Source organism: Xiphophorus hellerii, chromosome 2 (genome assembly GCF_003331165.1).
Source record: "Xiphophorus hellerii strain 12219 chromosome 2, Xiphophorus_hellerii-4.1, whole genome shotgun sequence".
NCBI classification, from domain to species: Eukaryota; Metazoa; Chordata; class Actinopteri; order Cyprinodontiformes; family Poeciliidae; genus Xiphophorus; species Xiphophorus hellerii.
In genome coordinates this window covers 21,939,353-21,959,732 of record NC_045673.1, presented here as the reverse complement: position 1 = coordinate 21,959,732, position 20,380 = coordinate 21,939,353, and the positions used below count along the sequence as shown (strand labels likewise).

The window sequence follows — 20,380 nt, the reverse complement described above, 5'->3', positions numbered from 1 at the left end:
CTCTTTGTACTGCGCGTTATTGGCTGGGGGGTGTTTGCACTGCATTCGCTTTTCAGTCGTACTTTGACCCCTGTAGCCACTTCCTGCTACTGATGGGTTTTCTAAAACACAGTGTCACTGCATTTCTCTAAAATACTTTTTTTAATAAAAAGAACTTTGAGTTTTTACAACTTAGAGTTGCACAAGTGTTAAAAGATAATGACCAGAACTGAAGTTTGGGCTTTTTTTTTTCTGTTCCGTGTGGTTGACTGGTTAAAAAAAAAAAAAAAAGTCTGATGCAGGTTTAGTTCCTTTTTCTAATGGCTGACAGCAGCTTGTTAACACTTCAGTTGAGTCAGAAGCATTTTTTGCTTGAAAGAAGAAATCAGGATTTGCAAGGATAACGTCAGCCTGATACACATGCAAAAAAGGGGGGAAAAAAATCATTTTCATATGTAAATAGTAGCCAAATTGATCAGTCATTAACTTGACAGTGAGCAGTTTTTGAAAATGATGTCATACTCAGCCTTATTATTATTATTTGCATTAAAACAATAAGATAATTCTGCTTCTTACCATTGGCAAATATAAGGAAACCAACATGAAAGAAAAGTAGCCGACTGCCTAAATGAGAAACAGACACAAAGTTGACTTCCCCCTTTGCTCCCCTTCCCCTAAAAGGAAATGAGATTATTTCTGCAGATGGATTACTTCATCGCTGTGACCAGGTAATATCTCTAAACTTCAACAAACTTCTTCAATAACATTCAGAACCTTCAGAAACCTTGAAGTCCTACATATGCTGCCTTTTTTTTTTTAACTGTTTCTCAACAATCCCATTTCCTCCTGAACATTGATAAGACCTTCACAAAGCGACAAACTGCTTGACATGCAGATGGTGGCTTCAGCTATAAGTGATCAATAGCAGTCTGACTGAAAACCCTCTTTCTCCGTAAATGGACGTGCTGTTTGCAGGTGACGGTCTGCTCAGTGCGTTCGGATCAGTTAATAGTCAACAGATGAGGTGGTTTGCTGTTGGTTTTCGTCTCTGTCATCCTGTTCCTCTCTGCAGTTAAGAGCACCTGACCCCTCCCATCCCCCCATGTCATAAACAGCTTGGGCTTAAAGTAGCATCAAATGACCGACTCAGACTTCAGGAAGTGAAGCTAGACTTCTGAATAGCTTGACTTTCTGAATCATTTTACAGTCAATTGGAAAGCTCTTGACTATAAATTGGTGTCTTTGATTTTTCTTCTTTTTTTTTCTAATCGTACGTGGATAATGGATCATTGAAAACTGGGTATAGCTCTTTAAAAGTACTTCCACATTGTGATATTTCTCCTAGTTTGGTTCTTTCTCTGAGATTTCTTCATCTAAATTCAGGATTTTACTTTTTATTTTTTGCAGTTTGGAAAAGTTTAGCTGTAGTCAGGATAAGAGCATTTTCGAATTTAAACACTCTTTCTGTTATCCCACCCTCTACAAGTATGCATTTATTGATTCGTCCATCCATTTGCTCTCTAATCAGTTTGTAAATCATCCATCCTATCTGTCCATTCGTTAATCGTTTTTCTATTTACCCATCCATTTGTCAACCTGTTTGTTCATATATATGTATTCATTAGTTTCTCTATTTTTTCCACCATAAATGTAACAATCAGATTTTTTCCATCTATGTAGTTCTGCACCAGTAAAGCTTTGATCACAGTCTGCTTAAGAACGTTGGAAATTTGAGCTTGGAAAAGTGTGGAATTTTTATGTAAAACAGGAACCCTATTGAATTTATTTCATAACACCTTAACAGCTTTTTCTGGGACATGTTGGACATTATTTGACCTGTTCAGGACTGTGGTTAATGATTTATATTTTCAAAGCAGAATCTCGAAACCACGACTTTGGGGTTGAAGCCCCAAAGTCGTGGTTTCAGCTCAGATTTCTAATCTGTAGCGATCAGCCGCCGGTGCAGAAGGAACTCTGAAAGCATATTGGTTCATTTTGGGGGAAGACGGCGCGTTATTAAATGTATAGAAACTACCCATATTTATATTTCTATTCCTGCTTATACAGGAGAAACTGTGATCAGTTTCTCCTGTTATTTTTACCAAAACAATGGCTCTCCTATTTCCGAATCCATATGCAACCCCACAGTCAGGTAACACTTCCGTAACGAATCCTGTTGAGACTCCTCTAGTCAAATCATATGAATAAAATATGTGTTCAGGGTATAATATCCAATTATAGACCACCGTTTCTTTCAAATTTCTGATTTGTATCACGTTTCATTTTAGAAATATTGTTTTAAATTGGCTTTTTCCCCCCCTTTTTTTTTACATGTACTTTTGAGTTTTTATGTAAAACATTGACTTCAGATGCTCACACTGTAATTTAGCAGACCAATAATATTGAAATCAACGTGAATTTTTTGGGCTATTTCATTCACAATCAAGACAAGCATTTCAGTGTTTGCTACAGTCTGAGCCGAGTAATCGTTTTTCATGTGCAGTCATGCTGCAGTGCAGCTCAGACAGAATGAATGCATAAATCATGGGAGTGCACCAAGAGTACGTTTTGTGGGGTCTGAAGTTCATTTCTGCCTTACTGCAGTTGCTTTTATCTGATCTTGAGCTTCTTTGTTTTTTCTGCTTCTAATGACCTGGACCTATTCATGCGTTTCAAAAAGAGCAGCATGGTTTATTATTGTTTTTCTACCAACAATATCGTCCATTACAGATTTATTTACTTATGAGTAAAACAGTAATCATGATGCAGTCATATTCGCCAGATACAAGTACCTTCTGAAAATAACATTTAAGCTGGTATTAAGCCCACGTTTCTTCATTATTATTATTTTTATGATCTGACGTAATTCTAATCTGAAACTTCATGTTTTCATGAGATTTAAGGGAAAAAATGATCATATTTAATAAATTTAAAGGCTTTCAAACTTTGAGTTTAACATAGTGAAATAAGTTACTGAATAAATTTAATTTTCACTTTGTATTAGAGAGAGGTGGAGTTGAACACTGATTAATTTTCCTTTTAAAGTACAAAGTTAATAGTTATTTTCTCTGAGATATTACAGGCTTAATCAGATAACCGGATTAACGTGACATTCTAATGTAGTTTTTTTTTTTTTTTTTTTACAAAATGTACACAGTATTTATATTTCAGAGTTTCTAGCTAGCGTTAACGTTTTTAAAATTTTTCTCACACTACTGTATTTGAACCTGCAGCAACACTCACTCCCGTTTCTGCCTCGATCCACGAATCACCTCCACAAATCACGACACAACGGATCTAGAGAAAAATTAAAGACTGATTAGAAACAAAAGATGTAAATCAATTCTTAATATACCAATTTTGTTTTCTTTTTACTTCCATGAACTTCATAGAGGTATGACCTCTTTATTTATAAATATTTACATATTTACATAAAAAATAAATATAGTGACAGAATATATACAAGTACACACAATTAATAATGGAACAATACATTTGTTTAGAGTCAGTTTATCATTAGAGACTTTAATAAAACTTCCAGAAAAAACAAAAAAAAAGCTACGTATGTATTCCACTGTATTAAAACCTCGTCTTTTGGTTGTTTGGGGACTGGAATATATGTTAAATAAAGTGAACAAAGAGGAAAACATATAATGTTTGCCTCTACATAAGACTCTATAGAGAGTTTTTGTTTCCTAGAAGTCAGCACAGTACGCCATGATGCCCAAGCAAATATATTTCTGATTTAGCAGAGAAGTAGACACAGATTTCACCCCACCTAAATGAGTAGTGGTGCTCCAAAGTCCGTGCTGCCGTGATTCAAACTAATCGTTTCGATGGAAAGCAGTTCCAAGAAACATGAAACGCCAGATTCCAGGCGACAGCTGTAACATTGGAAGGAAGGTGGCCTGTAGTAACAAGTGCAAGGACTTCTTCTGTAATTTCATACACATTTCTGAAGAAAAGATCTGAACTGGCCAACACAACGGAAATCTGTGTTTCATACTGCTTTAATAAGGAGATGTACTTGTTAATTAGACAAGGTAATTGAGTGTTTAGACTCTAGATTCAACCGGCCTGCCTGTTTTTAAAACATCTGGCCAGTTTTACAGTCCAGATTTTTTTTTTTTGCTCTCTCAACAGCCTGCCACATTGCATCCTCCACAGATTTACGCTTAAGTCTGTCAGATGGGGTCATATTTCAATGACAAGAGGCTTCATGTAGGAGAGGAATCTTGTGATGCTCTTGGGCAAGAGCAGCTCCGAAATGACTTTGCGCGCTCTTGTGCCGAGAGTCCTCCTCAAAGCCACTCTGCTGAGCTGCTGCAGGCTCAGGGGCGTATCTGAGGAGGGAAAGAGCCAACACCAGATGTTTGGTATTTGCCGAAGCTCTCGCCCTGTAAAAGGAACGGTCAGTTCAAGTGGGAACACGTACTTTCGTAGAACTCGAGGCAGAGGTGGGAGGGAGAGCCCACGCTGGTGTAGTGGATTGGCTTCTTGTTCAGGTTGTCTCGAACGAAAACGCTCCCCCCGAACTCCACAAGCAGCTCTATCAGATCGGTGCTCTTGGTTTTAGCGGCGTGGTGAAGGGCCGTCTCGTGGAGCTTGGAAGCGTTCACGTTTGCTCCTGGGAGGAATAAGGAAATCGCATTGTTCCTGGATGAGGCATTTACGTTTGTGTGCTGGTCGTGCAGAGCTTAGCAGGAGTGGTCATACCAACTTAACTTTTCCACACTTTCTAGTAATTTGATGTATTTTACTGGGGTTTTGTGTGATGCACCAACACAAAGCAGCACATGACTGTAAGCTAAAAGTAAAATGGATTATTTCCAAATGTTTTACTGATAAAACTGTGAAAGGTGTGGCATACATTTGTGTTTGTATTTGCTGTTAGAAGCTGCAAAAAAACTTACAACAATTTCGGAGGTCCCCGTTTTAGCTAGACACCAACTCCGCACATATCGTCAGAGGCGGTGGGGGCGCTACTTTGTATTGGTTGGATCTTATAATATTCCAATAGTCTACGCTGACGTTTGTGATTGTAATGACGCAAAATGGTAGCCAGCCTGTTTGGAGGGGGTCAGCTCAGTTACCTGCAATGAGCAGCACTTTGGCGCAGTCGAAGTGTTGCCTGGCACACGCTACATGAAGCGGCGTTCCATAGTGACAGTCGTGAGCCTCCATGAAGGCGCCTCGATCGATCATCAGCTGAACGCAGTCTGAGTTACCTGACATGAAAGGCAAGGTATCTTTATTAGAGGCATGGAAACAGTGGGCCACTCTCTGACTTTTCAAAATCAAAAAGCAAGGTGACGTTTGGTCTTTTGTAAACTTTTGTGGCATTGTAATCAGATGCTAAAACAGTTGTTGATATATATATTTTTTTTTTACTTCCCATATCATCCTCTTCACACAGCATGGTGGGAAAATAAACTTCAGTCCTTGTTCCGATGTTTTCATCACATCTCTAGTTTTAAAGAGCCTAAATATTGCTCAAACTGTTGAAATGGGAAAGTTTAGGATAGAAGTTGTTTTTTTTTCCAGCTGCCATTTCATGAAGTACCGACAGGTCTTACTAAACGTGCAAATCATTTTGTGCTTTTGATTGTGAGGGGTTAACAAAATAAAGGTCTTTGAGTTAAATTATGTTTATACCCAAGAGAAAAAGGGAGTTGTTTATTGCAAAATGTAAACATTTCTAGACAATCTAATTAAGCATGTGTACATGAAAAAAAAGGACACATAAATAAATAAACTGTCAAGGAGGTAAAGGTAACAAATATATTTTTTCTGAAATTTAGAGCACAGGTTTGTGCTACAGCAATTTAAAAAATGAATTCATTTTATCTATATCAGCTCTACATGAGCAATATCTAAAACAGAGAACACAACAATGATTTTCTTTTTTTTAACAAAACCTAAAAGAGCTAAAAGAGGAAATGTCTAAGCTAGCTAAGTCCTTTTCGACTTTTCAACAACACATCTGTGTGCCGTAAATTAAAACACCAGAATAATGCTTAAGATGGCTTGTAGCTATCCACTATAAATAAAAAACATTTTCCGGAATCAACTAAACGCCTTGAAAGCTTTGAGAGGATTTTCAAAAGAAGCCCCAGGAAGTGTGAGCATGATAACCTATCTCGAGATTGCATATCTTGCTGACTTGCAATGCTGTTTGCATGAGCCCGTACCTCCCATGCACGCCTCGTGAAGAGGAGAGAAGGTGAAGAGTGGAGGATTGACGGTTGCTCCGTACTCCAACAGCAGCTTGACACAATCCAAGCTCCCGGCTGCGCAGGCATCACACAGCGGGGTGCTTCCATCGATGTTCCGGGCATCCACCTGCGGGACGGCCCCGTAATCGCATGTAAAAAACACCAGACGAGCCACTTTCATGTGTACAACCACACCGGGGTCACCTCACTTGTGCACCAGCGGCCAGCAGCAGCCTGACGCACTGGGTTTGACCCTGTATGCAGGCCTCGTGCAGCGGAGTGATGGAGTCCACTGCAACGATGTTTACGGCAGCGCCCGCCTCAATTAGCTGCTGCAGCTGCAGGGCTCGGCCCTGCGCGGCGGCCTCGTGCACCGCTGACCGGTCCGTCCAGAATCCGAGGCCATGAGCTGCAGACACAAAATAGCAAAACAAGTCTGAGTACTCCTGCTCATGTCTGAGGCGTGGGACTGTGATCCGTCTTCGGCTGTCCAGCTTGATCTTTCAGATACACACGTGCGTTGTCCTCTACGCCTATTGGTACCTCTTATCGTAAACGTGCAAAAATATTTAAGATAAATTCACTTTTATGAAGTGCGCAGGTATTGCAGAATTTTCTTTAAAGTACCACATTTACATCCAATCTCACAAGCTTCCCACGGCACCACAGAGCCTCCACTGTGCTTAGTGGTAGGGACGGGAATTGATATCACTTATCGTTTTGATTCCTTATTGATTCTCCTATCGATTCTCGTCGAGTTTTGAAATAAACTCTTTAACCCAAAAGATGCAACATGTTGCCTTTGATTCAAGCGAAATTAAAGTCGGCTTAAAAAATAATAATCCCTCTGGCAAATGAACATTTTAAGATGAAATGCAAATGTCTGCACAAGGAACAATCTTTCAAGGCTCAGGGCGCATCCAGCTGTGGAAAACGCCCGTTCAGATGTTATTTCTTTTCGCCTCTGTCATTTTAGTCTTCCCTCCGTCAACAAAATATGTAGCTAGAAGTCTACAAGAGCTTACATCTGAGCGAGCATCACTCCGGCAGTCCTCATCAACTACAGTCATATTGAACATATTGGAATATTAACGATAAGCTCCTGTATTTCTGTAACTCAACTCACAAGTTGTACACAATACATAGGTTAATTCCACACATGCTGATGTTTTAAAGTTTTTATTTCTTTTAACAATGATGATTTCTTGCTTACAGCTAATGAAAACATGACATTTAAGATTAGAATATTACATCAGACCAATAAGAAAACATTCGTAATGCAGAACTGTGGGTCTCATGAAAAACTTGCTTAAATGTTATTTTCTAAAGGTGCTTTTAATGTGACAAACGAACCTCGTCGCAACCCATATTATAATTTAGCGAATATGACTGTAAATGTTAATATGAGATGGAGATTATTCATACAGGATGGCGCTAACATGAGTACAATAACGTTACCTGGGGCATTCATGGCAGGTGTCGCTGTCACCTCCCTCCCCCTCCAAAAGGTCACCGCCGTCGCTAAGCAACGTATCAAACACTTTACGTTCGTATAAATCAGCCACATGCTGTGTGGCGAACTGTTTCAGGATGTCAATGTATTTTAGACTTACAGTATATTGTGATTAAAGCTCCGCACATGTTGCAACCGGCTGTAGTATCTCATTCTTTTTGAAATGTAACTATAGTTTGAAGCGATTCTGCCGCGACGCCATCTTGGATATTTATATTATCGTCACGCAAGTACGTCACACGTCATTGGAACCGACAAGCGAAATCTCTAGGAAGGCTTAATGCTCCTTTTAGAGAGATGTCAGTGTTTTCCTGGTGGACTTCCATTCATATGTAAATACTTTAAAGTTAACAATAAATACAAAAGAACTCACATTGCTGCATTTTCAAAGTTTGTTTTTGATTTATCCTGATTAACAAGAATCCATTAATTACTAGAACATTGTTTATGTTCTTGCTGATGTCAGTTTATGTGTTCTGTTTTGTTTGTAACTACGGAGCCTGTCTAGTGATGTGGGAGAGGAAAAAAAATCATTGCCACGACATTGTGGGCATGACTTAATATCTCGTGGTCACAACTTTATTATTATCATTGTTGATAATAATGGACAAATCCGATTTTATTTCTATGTGGGTAAGGCATGAAGTGTAGCTTGTAATTATCTTACACTGCAAAAACACAAAGACGACAGAGACTTTAATTCTTTGCCATTGCACCACTTTGCAGCGTCAAGGTCCCATTTTGAGCATTTTGCTTCTTCATCACACAGTGGTGTTATACAGCAACCGTCTTACAGCTCAAGTGACAGTCATTTAGCCACCTAACGTTTGCAGGAAAGTTCCTATCAAAATCTATATTTACACTACAGAGACAAGAGTTTGTGGTTTGCCAGATGGAGTACCCAAGACACTCTGATAAAGGTCAAGCAGTAGATATTTATTTATTTATATTCAGTTTATTCTATATGATTTGGCATGGTGACCAATTTGTCCCAGGGGCAACTCAGTGGGCCTCGACTCACATACCCTAGTCTCAGCTGCAAGCATGAAGCACATACAGGGACGCAGCTAAGTACTTTCTGAGGTGTTTTTAGATAATATAATATAATATAATATAATATGCTCCCCCTGAGGGTGTTCAATACACAAACATCTGTCAGATATAGAAGATGCAGACTATAAATATTTATTCCCTCATAGTTTTGGTGCCTGGCGCACCTAATGTGCACCACATATAGTGCACAGCCATGTTTTGTGCCACTGGGCACATACTCCGCATTGAGTGCAAATGCTTAAAAGCAATAGAAAAACATTTAAGACAAATCTGACAAATAAGTGGCACCTTTTAAATCTGGCGCCCCATGCTTTTTAATGTCGCCCTGGGCGACCGCCCTTACGGACGACTTCAAACACTTTTCTCCTTCCTAACGAGCTTAAAGCCTGCTGCTTTCCATGCTCTCCATTTATCACTACTTTAAGAAACCACGCTAAGGTTCCCTGGTGGCTGCATTTTCAAAAGCTCACTCAAGCCAATAAATGAACGCTAACATAAAACTGCATCTACCAAGCTCACATAATCACTGGCCAAATCTTTTTATAAACTGGTATCTCAGGTTAGTCACACACTGTAAGCTACTTACCGATTTCTCCATACAGCGACGGTCTGACCCGGGTTATCTCCATTTCATGTTCCCGTTCTGCTCCTTCCGGCTCTCGGCGCAGGTTCAGCCGAATGTGTACTTCATTTTGAAGTAAAGAATTAACGATGCATGTAAGCAGCGCATTATTACTAAATAACAGCTGGCAGTGGAGCAGAGTCCTGTTCAGAGAGAGCAGCCGGGGTGCAGGCTAAATAAACAATGTCTGAGGATTCTGGGATATGTAGGCGGGGGTGGGGGCCATAGACGTTACATAAAACGCAGTGCTGTCCAAACGTCAGTATTGTCCTTTGTAGCGCTTGAAAATGAGCTCAGAAAAATTGAAATTTAATACATTTCACAATTTTCTCTGAAAGCCATTATTTGCTATCCTTTTGAAAAATGATTCTTCAACACAGACCGAACTCCATTTTGTAAAGTTTTGTGACTATATAAATTAATGGAACAAAGGTTCTAAAAAATGGTCTGGTTGATCTTATATTGGTTGTAATAATACTTATTGGCAGTAAGTGTTGTGCATCAAAGTCACAAGACTTTTTTTTTTTAATGTCGTGACAATAGCAGGTGGGATTAACACAAATGTCCAAACAGACAGTTTTTAACCTTTAAAGTATGGCCACGGTCAATAAATAAGAATGATTTCCGATGAGGCTGGTTTCTCAGATTAAAAAGTACTTTTTGAGAAGAACAAGATATAAAACACACTTTTCATCAAGCCCACATTTGTGTATTAAAAGTGTTTTTATTGTCTTGTTATATTATAATCTCAAATGATGTCTTCTCATTAGCTGCAATTGGAAAATAATCTTAAATAAACAAAGGCTTCAGTCATAATTCATCTACATAATGTGTTTCACTGGGATGATTAGTAAATAAATTAAATTAAGTTTTAAATTATTTTCTGATTAATAGAACATATTTTTACTTAAATCAGTCTGACATGAATAAGAACTTTTTCAATCTTTATGTAAGGTTAATTTCCACTCAGCCATATTTATGGTTGAGTTGTTGATGGTAGTGGAAGCCACAAAGTCTTAGACAGGAAGCTGAGGTTTGACTAAAAGGAGCCATTTAAAGCAAATCATCTGACATGGCATGGAAAAATGTACAACATGACAAAGTCCTCATTGTAATTTTATTAAATTTGCTAAAATGAACTTGAGTTCAGAAAAAAGCTACCTGAAGGCTGAACATTTCACTTGATAGTAGACACTTTTGAATAATTCATGCTCCCTGATTGGTGGGGAAGGAAAATTTCATATTAGCTTTGAGAAATTATAATTGAACCAAAATATACTTCTTTTTACATATGTTATGTTTTTACATAGCATATTATGTTATGTCGTTTACGTAACATAATATGCTACGTTAAAAAAAAAAACATATTTGTAAACAACCATATTTACACATTTGTTTGTAAAAATGTTGACCAACATATTTTTTGTTTGTAAAAACCAAAAACAATATTTGTTTTTACTTACTTTACATTAAGTAAAAGTATATGTTACTGCTGGAGCAGAAGCTCAAAAGCTCACTTGATCTTGACTTGTAGTATGAATACAGGCCGTGACAGCGGGGCCTCACGATCCTTCTGACTTTTGGGGTTTTAAGCAGGAGGTGTCAGAAAGGTTTCCGCAGAGATAACTGGCTTGTGGCGGCCAAGCATTCATACCGACGTCGCTTTTTGATCCTTCGACGTCAACTCTTCCTATCATCGTGAAGCTGATTTCACCAAGCGTTGGATTGTTCACCCACTGATAGGGAACGTGAGCTGGGTTTAGACCGTCGTGAGACAGGTTAGTTTTACCCTACTGATAATGTGTTGTTGCAATGGTAAAAATAGCAAAAGTTAAATATAAAAGTATATTTTACTTTTATTGTGAAAGTAAAATATACTTTTATATATTGAGATTCAATTTTAGGTAGAGGTTATGAACACTTTGAATGTTGATAGCAAGATATTTTTGGTTTAACTGCAATCGTTTGCAAAATTCCTTTCATATGATATCTAATATAAAACATCTTCTTTCTGAGAAAATTCAATCCAAAACCCCAATTCACGTCCACCAGTATCCAAAACTAAATGTCAGTGAGGATATCCGAATTTGAACTGTCTGAGTCCACAGGTTATCTAATGTCACTTCCTTCCTTAAAACCGTCTCGTTGCTCGAAAAGAGTTGAGTGTGTTCTGTTGTGGCACAGGAAGTTGGTGTGGCTTTCTTACAATTTGTGAACAAAATTCAGAGAAGGAATAAGGATATGTGACAGGGAAGTGGTGAGACCAAGGGTAATGTTACTGTAGTAGTGGTTTAGGGTTGAGTATAAGAATGCTGAATATCTTCTTGAGATAAAGGGCTAAAAACAAGTCCAGCTCAGAATTGGTGTTCAGGTTTTCAAAACTTTGATCCCTAAAGCATCTTATAAAATACTCCTGTAGCTTTTAAGCTACAACCAACAGATTCTGACTTTGGGATCAATACAAGATGGAACGTGTTTTGTTAAAAGTTGATGTAGATAATCAATTTCTTTGCCATTTGGACCTTAGTCCATGAGTGTGAATACTCTAAAACATATTCTAAAGTTTCCTGGGAACCAGTGTAAAGAGCAGGTGTAATGTTACTTTGGGTTTTGTGAAAAGTCTTAGTGATGAATACTGAATAAACAGAAGGTGTGAAATTTATGATTTATCTTGAGTCACACTGGTGAAAAGAGTTTTACAGTAATTTAGGCACAAGGACACCAATGCATGATTAAAAGACAAATACAACTGGATGTAATCCAAGTAGCAGTAGTGGTGGAAAGAAATTGCCAAATAAAAAATAATCACCACAGTATGCCAGCCAATGAATAAAAATAATGTTGGACCCAGAAGTAAACCATGCATGTTAATGAGGCAGAGTCAGGCAAGAACTTGCATGTCCAGATGGAGAATTTCCAGTCAGACAAACGGTGAAAAAACAAATCTAATGCAAAACTAAAGAAAAAAAAAAAAACAGACTGTAAAATAGAATTTGTGAGAATCAAATGACTCACTGAGTTCAAGTGCACAGATAAAGACAAGTTAATCAGTGAGATAAAACAAGGCTGCAACGGCAACATAAATGTCCTAAGCTTTAATAAATTTTTCCATAATGTACGATCGTTATTTTTCATAATGTTACAATTACAAAAACTATGCATCTACACTCTTATTTATTTAGGATGTCTTAAGGTGTGTCAATCTTCTTAAATGCTTTGATTAAAAACAGCAGATGTATTTTTGTCCTGCATTCAATTACTTTTTAGCCAAAACTGGGCGCTTTTGAATCTGGAAAAATTATTGTCAGTGTTATATGTACAGACAGACTTGGACTCATTTTGTTTCATCATCTTACTTGTAAAACAACTGACATCGGTCAAGTTTTAATTACTTCTTCATTTTTCACTAAACTGGTCCATTTTTCTCATCCTCTTTTCTTTGGTTCTTTTGATCCCAAAAGCTACTGTTGGCTCTGTCACATTGGTGTTGGTAATGTTATGGTTTCATTGTGCTCTTCAGCAATTCAAGCCTGTAAGAGAAGACAAAAACAACCACGGTTACATCCTCCTTTACATACAGTGAAAATTGTCTCTTTTATTAAAAAGATGTTTTCTTTCTATCCAAAGTGGAGCTTAATGTTATTTTTTTCTGATAGCTAAAATCAAACGTCAACAGAATGCATTGTCAACAGATATTTGATCAAATTCTTACCTTCAGCTACTTTCAGTTTCAAGTTGGCTTAATCTGATTCGAAACTGCTCCTGAAGGAAAATGCCATTTTAAAGGAGGACCCACCTTATCATTTTGTTGGTCTCGGTTCTGTTATCCTCTTCTGCATTTACAAAGAATTTAGTTAAACGAACAGGAAACTGTCTTAGATTATATGCTGGTTATAATCTACTGCTCTAAGCAGGTATAAATCAGCTAAAGCTTGGATTCCAGTTGTGTTTTTTTACTGTAAATATCACTTTCTCTTGGTAACTGAGATCATCTAATGGCTGATATACTGCCATACCAACCAGTTTCAACGATATTGTTTTTTTCTCATTTCCAATAGGATGCACTGCCGAAGCTGAGCCGGTTGCTTACTTGAAGATTCTATATTTTGAAAGTATGAATAAGGGAAATACCCAAACTGTTATAGAACAGATAGCCTAATTAACTTCCTCATTCTACTAAGAATAGTTACAATAAGCCACATTAAACCGAGCCCTGTCCTCATACGGTTTCGAGAAAGCTCACGCTTCACATCGCCAGAGTGGTTATGTCTTATATATTTTTCCTAAAGGCAATGCAGGGGAAAAAAAAGACGTACGAGACGTGAACCGCAGGCGCAAACTAGCTTCGCCACGCCATAGCTCCAGCAGCAGCAGCAGCAGCAGTAGTTTGGTCTACACTTTCAAGATGGACGCTTTAAGCTCAATAGGTTTCTGTTTCTTTTTCGTCGCGTAGAGCCCATATGTTGGTTGCCCACGCCAGGAACCTCGTGGGAGACATATGTAGTAGCGTAGCTAAGCGACTGTGTCATTTGGAAAGCGGAAGAAGTGAATTTAATGTGGACATTTCTGCTCCTTCGTGTTTGGACCGAGGGGTATTTTGTAACTTCCTGGTTGTCGCATGAACATGCCAGTTGGAAGTGAAGCGACAGCGCGAGGGACTCTGAGAGCGTCGGACATTTCGGGATTAATGGGATTTTATCGGTCGTTTGTGATGTTCAGAAACGGGGACAACTGGTTAAAACGACAAGCAAAGGGAGAAGGACAGATTTCATAAGCAATGGAAAGTCGAAATGGAGGAGCCTCAAGTGAAGGTGACGAGCTTCAGTGTTTTTTTTAGGACTTTTCTTTTAATGGGTATTAATTGGAAATATCCATTTGTAATATTGTAACCACTTTGAAGCATATTAAAGGAAATAGGCACCTAAATGCTAGGTGTTGGTTCTCAGGTCAGAATGTCCCAGGATTGTGAAATACCTTTTTTTTTTTTTTTTTTCTTCCCCTGCTCACTGACTGCAGTTTTCTGTAATTTTCCAGCTCTTTGTATATGTTCCGCTCATGGCCATATTTTCTGTTTGCACACCAGGTTTTTTAATACCTGTGTCGGAATCGTCGGACGCCTTTCAGAGCAATATATTGGCTCCACTTCAAAGTGCTTACTTGTACGAAGAATCGGAGCAGTTTTTCAGATACAAGTCTGCTGTGTTAGTCAAGAATCCTGATCTGGAGAACAAGGTCAGCTCAGTCTTTTCCTCCTCACCACACAGCCTCTGTTCAACACTAATCACAACTCAAAGAAGTTCATTTTTACAATATGATTATTGTATATTGGCTCATTTAAATAACCTTTCCTCTGTTTTTCTGAAAAATATAATGACTTAAAGTGCGACTTTAATATTGTCTTTGTCGAAGTAGAACGTTCTTTCGACTGTGTCAGCTTTCAAATTGATTTCTGATCGTCTTCTTCACTTTAGTACAACGCATTTCGAGCAGGGAAAACAAACGCAGGGTACTCAGAAGATGATCTCAAAGAAACATACGGCTTTTTGTTGTTTGACGACGGTAGCAAGGTACATTTCGCCGTGACCTACACAGCTCAGAGAATATATGTTTAATTAAATGTTGCTGAGGGTCATATTTTTTAAAAAAAACAAACTGTTTTAATATTTTTAAAGGCAAATGCACTTGGACAAACTGGTGTAATCTCTGGAAACAGCACATGTACAACTTTGGGAGATCCAGCAAAAGGTAAACCTCTCATTTTCTTATGTACGACATGCACACACCCTGAAGTCTGATGCAACCAGGCGAATAAGAACTAGAACTGCAGTATTTAAGATATAAGTATATGTATATATATTTCAGAGGAACTTACCGTTAAAAATGATTTTTTAAAAGCAAGTCTTCATCCGTCTTCCCAGTCGAAAGACACTGTTGTTTGTCCCGCAGTGCAGTAGTCCCTTTGAAAGTGAAAGCAAGTTTCAGAGCTTCATCAATGTATATAACTGAAAGTGGGAAAAAAAAATCCTAAATTGAAAGTGAAACTCTAAATCACAGTATATGTACACACCACTCTGAACTGCATTTACTTCAGAAGTAGCATCACTGTAGCAGTCTTGATTACTTTTCTCCGATTTTTCTGCATAAATATATAGTTGAAGTGTTATCTGTTTTGATGATTTGTTTCTTAGAAATCCTTTTTAGTGAACTGAGGAATAAAAGGCCAATGGAAGAGCACAAACAAATAAAAGCTTTATTGTTTCAGATGTAACTCTATATAGTTGTGCTGTGAACTTCACTTTGCTGGTTATTAAAATGATTTTTGATCCAGTTCTTGTGTGATATAGACTGTGAAGGTAGTTGCAGCAGATTGTCCATTTCTCTCTCATTCAAACCAGCTTTTATTTTCAGGACTCTGTTTCTATAAACTGCTGACAAAGCATAATGAAAAAGAACCCACCTGACAGGTCTTTGACTGCTCATGTTTCCCACTAAAACCAGATTTGCGACTTTCTCTTTTTTTGCAGCCTACAAAACTTTCAGTGACTTTTACCCATTTTCTATTTATATTTTTCATATACCAAATAATATTTTTCAGTATACAGAGAAATGACCCTTTTTATTGCATTTGTTATAGCAACCCCCCCCCCAAAAAACAACAGCAACAAATGATAGCTTTGTTGATTTGGGGCGAAGTTATTTCCCTTCTGTATTTCTATTGTTTTTCTGCATGTTTCAGCAGCAGAGGCATGAAGATAAATGTCGGGATTATGGCCACTTGTGAACTCAATGAGATCATTCACATTTCTTCTCCTGCATAAGGCGTGTCTCTCACAATGACACGGCCTTTCTGCAGGGTGTGGTTGTTCTTCTCGGGGTGTGTCAGGTTCCTGGGAACCTGTTTCACATCGAACATTAAAGCATTCCTATGAGGCCTTCAAATAGTAAATGTTGCTGTTTTTACTTTATTCTAAAAACATGTATTTAAGTGAATGTTGTTTTTTTTTTTTCTGTTAAAGGTGTTTACATATCGATGTACTCTGATTGTTTGGATATAAACCGTTGGTATCATGGGAAATCTGGATACATTGCCATCATCAGGCTGACAACGGTACTGAAAAACAAAACGATCGAACATCCATTTGGAAGAATTACCGCTGATTATTAATTATTGTTTTGTTGTCTTCGTAAAGGGTAAAGTTAAAAAGGTCGCAGAGAACTACACACAGAATTTCACAGAGCCCACTGTGGGCTGTGACTGTCATGTGTCGGACCAGTTGCCTTCTGTGTCTTCCAAAACCAGCTCCTTTCTTGCATTTGAGAGAACTCAGGTAAAGATTTCAGTTATTAGAAGTGCTCCTGTTGTCACAGCCGTGTCAAATACAGTACGTTACTGTAGTTTGCTCCAAACACCAGGCACCTAGAATTGATTTTATCTCTTTCAGTTTTACATTTATGAGCTGCTACATGATGGAAGCAGTGAAACATCTCAGTCTCCCAGCGCTGCATGTCCATTTGCCATTGTGTCATTTTCATACATGGATACAAAAGCATCACCTGTTACACTAGGGAAAAGGTATTATTGAATACAGCATGTTTGTTTTAGTTACATATATTTAATATTAGTTTTAAAATCATTTTAATTATGTCCCAATTTCTCTTTTTAGTGAGGTGCAAAAACAGGGTGAGTACAATTTGAACAGTAGCAAAAACCTTTTTTAAACATACTCATTTCCTGTAATTGCCTTTAGTGGTTTGTGTACATTTGCAAGTACTTCTAACACCGTAAAGGAAGAAATATTGTCTGAGAAACAAATTAATTTATTTACAAATACTCTATCTCCTTTAAACTCCACAAGTTTCTTTTATTTCTACATATATGTGGCTTCCGAATGTAGAACCACTCAACAGAGTACGGTACATTCAGTTCAGTCTCAAATCACAATACCAAAACACACAGTCACTAAATGAAAAGGCTTCTCTGGGTAGTGCAATAGTTGGCACATCTTATTTCACCACCCAGTGGGCCTGAAAGCGAAGCTCTGAAGCTGTAAATCACAGCACACCAAACCACAGTTGCTCAAAGGTTTGTCTTTAAAAAATCTTCTCAACCTTTAAAACCTGTTGCAGGAAATAATAGTCATAACATTCTTTTAAAAAGTGATTTTTCTTTTCTTTTTTACTCCTTGCACATACTGAAATTGCTATAAATAAACGTACCAACTCTTCACAGATATTGTTGTAACTTGTGATCATAGATTATTTGTATTTTTTTTCAGTTCATCACTACTTACCATGGAGGGGTCAGCTTCAGATACAGAACCAGATTTACCATATTGACCTGAGATCCACTGCTGTGGCCTTTGTTCCTGTACAACTGTAAGTTAAATCTGCATTTTAACATCTCATCTGTAGTTTCTTCTTTAATTTGTAAAATGTATCCTAATATTTGTTTCTCCCTTTCTGTTAAAGACCGTCGGTGATCAAGGTTAACCAAGCCATTCACATGTCAGTTCTGAGAAGCCTGTTGCCAAGAACTGTTTTTGAAACGAGCTATACAGAGGAAGGTAAAAGAAAGTTCAAGCATTTTTTTTTTACACATTCAATCCAGGACTTTTGGATGAGTTAATGCAGCCACACATGTCGATGTTTTTGTTTTCTGGTCTCTTTCAGTTTTTTTGGACGGCTCGTACTGCGACTTGTGTGAGTTTGTATCCTCTGAAGCAAACGAAGCCAGCTCATTTGCTCTGCTGCTCTCAGAGATCAAGGAGAAAGATTTTGTGAGTCTGTAGAGCCTAGTTACTGTTTTACATAAAATGACTAACAAAATCTGTTATTAATTTAAAGTGATGTAGATCAAATCCAAATTCCAGCACTAAGTTTGTGTACCAAAGCTGCAAAATTATTATTGGATTGTTTTACTTTTTAATATCTGTGTAAAGAATCATCACAATAACATGCAATGGGAATTCATGCAATGTTTCATTTTGCATGCAGGACCAGATTGCTTTTGAGGTTAAGTTTATTTTTATCTCTAACGTAAAAAAAAACATTGCTTGCATTTGCACAGGCTCTCATCATTCCTCTGATTGATGGAGGATTTCTTATCTTAATGCACTCATCGCACTTCCTCAGATATGATGGTAAGCTATGAAAATGAGACTGTATACAGGTTGTCAGTTGCACCTCCAATTCTGTCTATGAGACAGACGCATCATTTTGCACATTTTTGCTCTTCCAGATGCGGAGTCTGCTTCGGCAGAGGTCATGAAAGGCCTCTTTGTGTTTCCTGACTCACGGTTTGTAAGGAGAGGTGATTAATGCATTTTTTTTTTTACATTTTGACATTTATGGTATACCTGTTACTTGTGTGACTTCATATGCAACTTTAGTTTTATCTGGATTTCCATTGCAAATGCAAATTAGATTGAACCACCTAAGGTTTTCAAAGCGTTTGTCTTACAAATAAAAAAATCTAAAATGCCTGGCATGCATTATTCAGTTCATTATCCTACGCTTATTCCTACGCTAAATTAAATCCAGTGCTACTAATTGCTGCAATAAATTGGTGAATAGTCAACATGTGAGTTATTTAAACTCAGGCCAGGAATAAAGTTGTGGAGAGGTTCAAATCAAAGTTTTGTTACTTTGACTTGACGAAACAAACTTTGAGTTATTGCTTCAAATCAAAGTTTGAAGTAACAAATCAAACTTTGATTTGTTACTTCAACAAAGCATTGGGATGTTAAAGCATATTAATGCTTTATGATCTCATTGAGCACTGTTGAATCCATCATCTGAAAATGCAAGCCTACTAAGAAATTACTATCAACCTATAGTTACTCATAATGCAAGAAAATCGTGAGTTAGAAAGCTGCTAAGAGGGTCATGGTTACTCTATAGAACAGGTGTGTCAAACTCAAATACACAGTGGGCCAAAATTTTAAATTGAACAAAGCCGCGGGCCAAGGTTGAACAAATGAATCTTTTAATATGGACCCAAACAAGTTTTGATTTAACAATAAATATTGAACAAACAAGGCTTATATAACTTAAAAGTGCAGGCGTTCATAATTGAGTTGCTAAAAATAATAATAAAATATATAAATGGCATATTAAATAAAATTTAAATAAAAATTGAATGCCTCCTCTCTGAGGCAAATGTCAAAATTAGCTTTGTACACAGGCTAATAAATTTGAAAATAAAATAACATAACTATGAATAAATCATTAAATAAACTATGAATAAACCATTCAGGCCTTGAAGTAACAAGAAAAGGTGCATAGAAAACTTATTTATTGCTCATTTTGCGACACACTGATCTACTCTGATGCGGCCAAGCCAGATACCTGGCATCTTTTCTTGGATGCCAGTTCATCAATGTCGGGGCTCAGGGTTTGAGCTGAGGAAACCTTCATTATCGAACAAAGGTGTTCGTCAGTCAGACGTCTCCTGTGAGACGTTTTCGTCATCTTCACTGAGGAGAAAAGTTGCTCACATACATATGTAAACAGATATTCTGTCTCCCACCTGCCCAGAAAAGTTCTATTTTCTGCCTTTCTTTTCGCCATTTTTTGGTAGGGTAACACAGTGACAGCTGTAGTTTGAGGTCGCAGTGTGGTTTGGGGGAGAGATGCGGGGTGAGCCGGGGCTTTCAACCGAAGGAGTGCGCAAGAAGACTGATCACCACCTTCCTAATACATCCATGTCCGCTACCATAAGTGCTACTGACACAGAGGAGGAGGCGTGTCTGCCTCTGTCCTGATTGACGCACCAAAAAACAGCAGAGCATTATGGGATTTGTAGTATAAGCAGTGAATGCGGCGTCACAGCGTCGCCACCATATAATACCGGCGGGCCGGCTCTAATATTAATTTCAAATTGCCTCGCGGGCCAAATATAATTACACTGCGGGCCAAATTTGACCCGCAGGCCAGAGTTTGACACCTATGCTATAGAAGCTGTATGAATATTCAGGTGGGAGGTGAAACTGTTCATAG

At 37.9% G+C, this 20,380-nt stretch overlaps 2 protein-coding genes and 1 long non-coding RNA gene across 4 annotated transcripts in view; 1 reads left to right on the top strand and 2 right to left on the bottom strand.

Annotated features, from left to right (window-relative positions):
• Nucleotides 1-3,359: 3,359 nt before the first annotated feature.
• asb13b (ankyrin repeat and SOCS box containing 13b) lies at nt 3,360-9,590 on the bottom strand. The gene is made up of 6 exons (XM_032588071.1): nt 9,347-9,590; nt 6,404-6,603; nt 6,171-6,321; nt 5,073-5,207; nt 4,415-4,606; nt 3,360-4,322 (listed from the first exon to the last, which is right to left on the bottom strand). Exons 1-6 carry the CDS (start codon nt 9,387-9,389, stop codon nt 4,174-4,176), a joined length of 870 nt encoding a protein of 289 aa, XP_032443962.1. The 5' UTR covers nt 9,390-9,590; the 3' UTR covers nt 3,360-4,173.
• A 1,323-nt stretch (nt 9,591-10,913) lies between these two features.
• Nucleotides 10,914-13,633, bottom strand: LOC116735912 (uncharacterized). The gene is made up of 2 exons (XR_004342456.1): nt 13,095-13,633; nt 10,914-12,912 (listed from the first exon to the last, which is right to left on the bottom strand). It is a non-coding gene; the product is annotated as an uncharacterized LOC116735912 (long non-coding RNA).
• Nucleotides 13,634-13,813: 180 nt separating this feature from the next.
• The window catches only part of tasor2 (transcription activation suppressor family member 2), a 31,570-nt gene continuing 25,003 nt past the window's right edge, over nt 13,814-20,380 (top strand). Inside the window, exons 1-13 of one of the 2 annotated variants that reach the window (XM_032588048.1) lie at nt 13,814-14,193; nt 14,466-14,614; nt 14,854-14,949; nt 15,055-15,127; nt 16,399-16,490; nt 16,573-16,710; nt 16,825-16,955; nt 17,047-17,063; nt 17,659-17,758; nt 17,852-17,946; nt 18,053-18,159; nt 18,450-18,522; nt 18,621-18,692. In XM_032588048.1, the coding sequence (XP_032443939.1) occupies nt 14,160-14,193; nt 14,466-14,614; nt 14,854-14,949; nt 15,055-15,127; nt 16,399-16,490; nt 16,573-16,710; nt 16,825-16,955; nt 17,047-17,063; nt 17,659-17,758; nt 17,852-17,946; nt 18,053-18,159; nt 18,450-18,522; nt 18,621-18,692 (1,177 nt within the window). In that variant the 5' untranslated portion in view covers nt 13,814-14,159. The remainder of the gene's footprint in view (nt 14,194-14,465; nt 14,615-14,853; nt 14,950-15,054; nt 15,128-16,398; nt 16,491-16,572; nt 16,711-16,824; nt 16,956-17,046; nt 17,064-17,658; nt 17,759-17,851; nt 17,947-18,052; nt 18,160-18,449; nt 18,523-18,620; nt 18,693-20,380) is intronic. The other variant, XM_032588041.1, reaches the window with a different exon arrangement.

Excerpts from the sequence above, each read along its gene's own strand:
- asb13b (XM_032588071.1), bottom strand. The coding sequence starts at position 9,389 with ATGGAGATAACCCGGGTCAGACCGTCGCTGTATGGAGAAATCG. Across the intron at positions 6,604-9,346 it reads GTCGCTGTATGGAGAAATCG|CTCATGGCCTCGGATTCTGG; the intron begins GTAAGTAGCTTA and ends TTGTGTCTGCAG. Across the intron at positions 4,607-5,072 it reads CAAAGTGCTGCTCATTGCAG|GAGCAAACGTGAACGCTTCC; the intron begins GTAACTGAGCTG and ends TATTCCTCCCAG.